Here is a 7,426-nt window from a genome sequence, read left to right on the forward strand (position 1 = left end):
CCCAATGTCCATCTGCTGCCTTAATACTAAACCTATAGATATATGCACGTAGATCTGTTTCCCCACACTCTTATATAAATATATTTACATACATATGTATATTCCAGTCCTAAAACCTCTTTACATACCCTTTGTCCCCTAGTTCTTTCCTCTATGTCCCTTTACTTTCCTCTTGTCCCACTATCATGCTCAGCCTTCATTTGGGTTTCAGTGATTTCTCTCAGTTACATTGCCCTTATTGAATCCCTACCAGGCCTCATGCACCCTCCTTGCCACTGTTTTTGGGTCACTTGTTGCTCCCCTGTCCCTGGGTTGGTCAGCACCACCTCCTTACCCCCTTTTTCCTGTCTTACTATAGGAAATAAAGCTTTTAATTATGTGTAGTAGATAGCAAGAGAAAATATACTTAATAATTATTTGTTTTTCCCTTTACTAAGTAACTGCCTAAATGACATCACAGTTGAATTAATAATGTTACTAATAAATGTTTCATGTTTAATTGTTTATAAGGCAAGTTAAATGATGGTGGAAGGGTGTGTTTGATAACTATCTGTATGGGGAAAAACTTCAGAAGAATAAGGAAGTGTGTTTTCATATAAAGCAAATTATACAGGTAATTTATAATATTGCCTATGTATAATTTTTCTTTATCTAGAAAGCATAATGTTCAAATGTGTCACTTGGTATGTTGATTAGAGTCAAAACCTGTCCTCTGAAGTATTTAAGGGAAGAAAGCTCTGTCCTTTAATCTATACCTCATATAGGCAGACGTTTTACCTGATTGATGAAATGGGAAGAAATGATAGAAGAGGGAACTGCAGTGGGGAAAAGTCTCACAAAGAGCAAAGGAAATGTTTTTTAAAAATTGAATCTTAAAATACTTCATGCCCTGTCTCGTGGGGAAATGAATCAGTGATTACTTGACTGCTTTCTCCCTCTTGTAATTGAATGACATGATTATGTTTCTCGATGTCTACTTAAGTCACAAAAGACCCATTGTCTCAGGTAAGGTAGAATCCTGGAAAGGGACCTGTGGTGGGGCAAAGCAAGCAGGTGGAAATCCCTTCCCGGAACCCAAAGGAGGCTTACCTCTCGCAGAAAGTGTGCAGACACGGGAGAACCTTGGGGTTCTTGTACCGCTCCAGGCAGATACTGCAGATCAGAAACTGCTTGTCAATCTGACGCACCACAGGACTGGGGATGCTCGAGTTTTCACTGGCCATCCTAGACCACTGACATGGGGGTCCGGCTGTCTTTGACCCTGCACGCTGCTGCTGTCAGATGGAAACACGAGAAAGGAAAAGTACATTACAACCTGCTCGTGCAAACCAGCCACGGCTCATCCATTACAGGCACGGGGCTGAGAATACAGGTGGCATTCAACACTAAATTGGTTGCTCTAGAACAGATTCTGGCTCATGGCGACCCTGTGTGCATCTGAGTAAAATGGTGGGCCTTTGGATTTTCTATGCCTGATTTTTTAGAAATGGATCACCAAGCCTCTCTTTGGATGGACTCTGAGTGGACTTGAACCTGCAACTTTTCAGTTACTGTCAGAGCGCATTGACCGTTTGTACCACCCAGGGACTCCAGCCATGACCACTGTCGACTTACATCATGTTAGAGGGAGCAGTCAGTTGCCTGTTGTTTGCTTCGGTAATCGCTGAAATAAACATGTTCACTATGCAAGCAATAGCAAATTAGAAGAGAGTGTGTTGTACAAAGAACTGTGTTTGCCAGTTTCAAAGTAGTGGCAGCTGAGAGGATAAATCTTAGAACTGTTATCTTCAGCCATGACTATATTCGGTTATCTATTTACCTTTACATGCTTGTTAAAATCCTGTTTCTAACTCTTGTTAACACGAAAAGATAAAACAAACAAACCAGCAAACAAAATCCACCAAAACACAGCCAATGGGTGGATTCTAGCCCATAGCAACCCCGTAGCACAGAACAGAAATGCCCTATAGGATCCCCAAGGCTATAACCTTTGCCAAAGATGACTGCTATTTCTTTCTACCATAGAGAGGCTGGTGGTTTTGAACTGCTGAACTTGCAGTTAGCAGTCCAGTGCATCACCCACTATGAAGCAAAAACAAACTCACTTCCCTGTAGTCAATTCCAACTCATAGTGACCCCACAGGACAGGGTAGAGCTGCCTCTGTGAGCTTCTGAGACCTTCTTTATAGGAGTAGAGAGCATCGTCTTTCTCCCGCAGAACTGGCTGGTGGTTTCGAACTGCTGACCTTGTGGTTAGGAGCCCAAAGTATACCAGGAAAGATGCCATATTTACAGAATCAACAACCCTACAGTTTCTAAAATAAGCACTTTTCTAAATATAAATGAGAGCTCTTCTTCAAAAAGAAAAGGAAACTCATGGCCACTCAGTGATCCCACAGGCCTGGGTAGAACTACCCCTCTGGGTTTCTAAGGCTGTGACTCTTTATGAGAGTAAGAAAGCCCTGTCTATCTCCCTTCGAGTGGCTGGTGGTTTTGAACTGCTAGCCTTGCGGTTAGCAGTCCAACGTGTAACCATTACAATCTATGAAATCACCAATTTTTGAAAAAAATTGTCAACATGTTATTATTGCTGATTTAGTTGTAACTTGTGCCCCCAAATAAATGTTAACTTGGCTGGGCCACAATTCTCATGGGCAGTTATGTAATTTGACAGTATATAAATGGTGCGATCTGATGTGATCAGCCAATCGGTTGTAAAGGATTCGAGTGGGATGCAACACCTTTACCCAAGTCACAGTCCTGGTTCAATGTAAGGACAGTTTGCCTGGGGTGTGGCCTACATCACCTTTTACCTTATGAGTGACAAAAGGAGAGAGAAGCTAGCAGAGATGAGGGACCAACTGCTACCAAGGAACAAGAGCCAAGAGTTGAGTATGTGCCTTGAACCCAGGGTCCCGTGTGTTGAGAAACTCCTAGACCCTGGGGAAGACTGATAACACAGTTCCACAGAGCTGATAGAAACATCCTTCTGCTAGAGCCAGCACCCAGAATTAGAACTGCTATCCTCCTATCCCGTGAGAAAACACGTTTCTGTTTGTTGAAGCCATCCACTGTGGTATTTCCGTTACAGCAGCAGTAGATCACTAAGACAGTTAGCAAGAAATGTCTACAATGTGTACATATTTGACTATGGCTCCATATACAATGCACACATTTTCCAGCGCTATACCTCCGAGATAAACTCATCAAGGGATTTGATCAATAAGCAGAAAGAACCCTGAAAAGAGGACCTGCTCTCTAGATTGTCATGTTCCGACTAGTCCATACAAGTAAGACAGGGCAGGGGTAATGTGTCTAATTAGCCACCGGATCTGCTAGACGTCTGATAGCGTCTCCCTGAAGAACTGGACTAGAGAGAATGATAGCCATTGATTGGGTCAGATGTAGTTCAGCTCCCAGGAGCTCCGAATGCTGGCCAGGCATCTGCTTTTCTTCAACCGCATCCTATGACATCAGCATGGAGAATGAATGGGTTTCTGCCTGAAAGATAAGGACGCCAGAGCGGAGGGCTTAATTGACTTCCTCCAGGTTCTCCGGTAAAATCAGGGCGTCCGACAGCTCGGCTGCCAGCTTTGCTGCCCTGTTCGCTGTCGTCTGCAGCAAGTCTAACACTCCATGGACTCACCTCGTACAGGCATTCAAAGCGAGGGACTTTTAAAACAGGATACTGAGCTCTTCAATGAAAAGGCATTAGACATCATTTTGTTTTGTTCCAAGAGCTTTTGGAAAACGTCACACCACCCTTTGAAATAATCAGAGTCATGCTGGGCATTGAGAACCATGGGGAGCAAAGTAGCATGTGGGGTTTTACCCACTTCTATTTTAACCTTAGAGTTTTGCATTTATGGAAAAGGACAAACATTCTTTGATTCAAATGGCATAGGGTAGCCGAGAGCTTCTGTGTCTATATTTCTATGCTTTAAAGTCAAAAATAAACATTTCATTCCCAGTTTATGATGATTATTGTAGCGGGTGAGAGCAAGTCTTGGTTAGTCGTCTACTACATGATAAATTAATTAAGCTCACTCATTAACACTAATTTAAAATCATGACAATACCACGATTTGTCACAGTGGCCTGTTGAAGACATCTGGATTTTTAGGACTCCCAGCATCAACACAAAAGGTTCCCCAGCCTCAAAGACCCCCAAACCAAGACTGTGCCAAGATAACAATCAACCTCCCAATATAATTGGATACTCACAATGAAACGATCATTTGAATATTCCTCATGGGACAGTGTGCTTAGAAAGAATTGCGGCATCAAATGTGCTAATAAGCACTGTGGGAAGTCTTCCATCAGTCTGAATGTGCCAAGAGGAACAAATACAAAATACACAACAGCCTTTAATCAAAGTGGCTGGGTGTTACCAGTTTCTGAGGTCTTTGACCAGAAAAGCAATAATATTCTCTAGACTCCACGAGGCTTCGAAGCGCCAGATAATGGTCTTACATAATCAGCAGAAAGTGAATTGAAACAACTCGCAGCCATTGAGTGGATTCCAACTCAGGGGCCCTACAGGGCAGGAAAGAACTGACCCGGTGGGTTTCTCAGACTGTACTCATGTTTCTCCCACGGGACAGCTGGTGGTTTTGAACTGATGACCTTGGGGTGAGCACCCCAACATTTAACACAGTAGGCCATGAGGGCTGGGTAGTGGGCACTTAGTCTTGAGGTCCCGTCCCTCGCTGCCACCACCTGGGAGCTTTGCTGCTTCAGGCCCCACCCACCCACCACCCACCCGCTGCACCGCCACCGCGCACCCCCCAAACCAACACCAGCACCCCCAACCAGCACCAGCACATCATGGCCCACGAGAGTAGAAATAAATTCCTGTTAAGACTCAATCCTAGAATCACTCTTCTGCTAAATTCACTGCCATCGAGCTTATACTGATTCATAGTGGCCCTATAGGACAGGGTAGAACTGCACCTGTGAGTTTCGGAGACTGTAATTCTTTACGGAGGTAGAAAGCCTGGCAAGGATAGAGCAAAACTAAATTTTGTTGAAGGATCACACCGAAATACACACCCAGGAGCGGCTCTGTCTCTGACGGAGCCCAGTTGCTCTTCTTGTGGGAATGGGCAGTGAGACGTGGACCAGCGGTCAATGGAAAGGAAAAGCTGGAGTAGCGATGGCAGGAAGAGCCATGGGAGACATCAGCCAGCTATAAGAGCGGCCCTTTCCCTGTCAAGGAAAACAGAGGGCACCACTGCTTGCTCATCCTCTCCTCCTGCTTGGCTTACCTTCTCAATCAGGCCCCACCCTGGCCATCATGTTGAACATAGTCACTTCCCCAACTGCCTGGCACTCTCTCCCAAGCCTCTCTCCTTGCTGTGTTTTCCCCCATAGCACTGGTTCCCTTCAAATACAACAGTAAGTCAAAAGGTATTTCCACAAAACCAGAGAAACCCTTATTGAACCAAAATGTCAACATGCAAGGCGACTGCTTCTGGACACAGCCTCCATCTGGGTCTCTACAGTGCTTCCATCTCCTGAAGCCTGCCCCAAAGAATAAGGCACTCTCCGATGTACACCACATCGAAACGGCAGGTTGGGCATCCTCGGGGGCTTGGATTATATTCCTTTTACATGTCCTTTGAGTTTAAGGAACAAAGATTAATGTCTAAAGGTAAGATCAGGTTTAAAAAGTGGATGAGGAAAGATTTCCCAACCAAATTCTTATAGGACACCCCTTGTGACCCTAGAAAACGGAGCAGGCCCATTGTTGATGGAAAAATATTCTTCACACAACTTTCCTGGGTGTTTTCCCTCACCAATGCAGCTTTCAGTTTTCCTTAAACACCCCTTCAAGCATCCTTTGAGAAATCTATCAGATGGCCTCTTGGGAAGAATCACATTAGAAGGTTCTGGACAGAGCGGGAGAAGAATACGGAAGGAAACTCCAAATCAGACAGAGAAGGCCAAGCTTACTGGTAGGCTGGAGAAAGGGGGCACTTTCTAGACCAGGGCCCTTTCTCACCCTTCCTGTCTGGAATTTTCGGCCACATCAATGCCAGGCCTACGAGAGGAACGGTAACACTGGAGAGGTGGTCACCTTAGAATAAGCAATCCTCTGAGACCAAAAGGGCAATGTTTACCCAAGAGGAGAGGTGAGGATTTAGGAAAGGAGGAGGAATGGAATCCGGAAGTGGGGAGGGAGTGGGATGAGGGACTTTACCTTGTGTGGGCTGCAATGAGTGCAAACAAACAAAACATGCACGAATTGCTGAATGGAAAACTCACAATCTGCTCTCTACACGGGACCCAACTCACAGTAGAAAGTTGTTGTTTTTAAAGACTGCCTTTTGAAATGCCCAAAAACAAGTTGCCCTAACCCTCTGCGCTGACCTCTCTGCCTTGAGTTTAACTGGTCCAACAAGCCCCTGGATAGCCTTTGCTTCCATTGACCTTTGCTCTCTGAATAATATAGGTAAGGCCAAGACTTGTCCCCATTTATCCTTTATTCCATAAAACCACCTTCATTAGCTTCCAGCTTACTTAAAAGATGGAAGGAAAGATGAGTTCTTTCAGCAAGCTGATCTTTGTGCCCAGTATTTGCTGCCGGAGAGCGCGCTGAAGCCCAGCCGCAGGCTGAAAACGGAACATACCAAACCGTGCTCGGAGGCCAACTGCATCAGTGGGTCTCTGCAGCCTCCTGCCACCAGTTTCTAGGCTCCATCACAGCTACTGGGTTTGCTGTTTCGTCTCCTCGCTCTTAGTTCATCCTTTGGGATCGTCCTAACTTTCCTTAAACGGCTTGACGCATACGTAAATGGTTGCTTCATGTGGGACTGCCTTCCTGTAAACCTGTTGCAAAGCTTCAATGATTTGGGAAGATGTCCACTTGAGTTTTGTTAAAAATATGATATTTGCCCTGACCTCGAAATTGTCGTTTTTTCCAAGGGACAAAACATGTCCCCTGTTTTGAAGGTACCTGAGAGAACTTGTCTGAAGCCATCCCCAAATTGACATGCTTAAATACAATATATTTGGGAAAAAACCCATATATCTATGAACTGGAACCTTAGGAGCAATACTTAATAACTTACTTTGGTCTAGTTTATTTATTTTGTGTTGTGTCCCCCCCACAAGAATATGAGGTTTATGAGGGCAGGGGTTTTTATCTGACTGTGCCACACCCCAAACAGTACCTGGCACATAATGAACACACTCATCAAGCCGACTCAATCGTAGAGGCCGAAACAAGGGACATTTGCTGAATTACATGAGCGTTGTCTCCTCATGAGAGCAACTGCTCCGTGCCAAAAGCCATCGTGCAGAGCAGGCCACACTTTCATCCGATCACAAATGCAGGAGAAGACATTGAGAATCGCTGAGGACACGTATTCATGGGGGAATAAAACAGCCTAGAAATGTTGACACATAAATTCCTTACTAAAAA

The 7,426-nt window shown here is 44.7% G+C and overlaps 1 protein-coding gene across 7 annotated transcripts in view; it reads right to left on the reverse strand.

Annotated features, from left to right (window-relative positions):
- The window catches only part of TRIM2 (tripartite motif containing 2), a 158,014-nt gene that overhangs the window by 64,561 nt on the left and 86,027 nt on the right, over positions 1-7,426 (reverse strand). For 4 of the 7 annotated variants that reach the window (XM_045295812.1, XM_045295808.1, XM_004708714.4 and 1 more), the window contains exon 2: positions 1,090-1,274. In XM_045295812.1, coding sequence (XP_045151747.1) covers positions 1,090-1,223 — 134 coding nt within the window. In that variant the 5' untranslated portion in view covers positions 1,224-1,274. The remainder of the gene's footprint in view (positions 1-1,089; positions 1,275-7,426) is intronic. The other 3 variants (XM_045295811.1, XM_045295809.1, XM_030887193.2) reach the window with 1 other exon arrangement.

This window comes from Echinops telfairi, unplaced genomic scaffold (assembly GCF_000313985.2).
Source record: "Echinops telfairi isolate 266 unplaced genomic scaffold, ASM31398v2 ScPeMD7_5868;HRSCAF=6743_1, whole genome shotgun sequence".
Classification (NCBI taxonomy): Eukaryota; Metazoa; Chordata; class Mammalia; order Afrosoricida; family Tenrecidae; genus Echinops; species Echinops telfairi.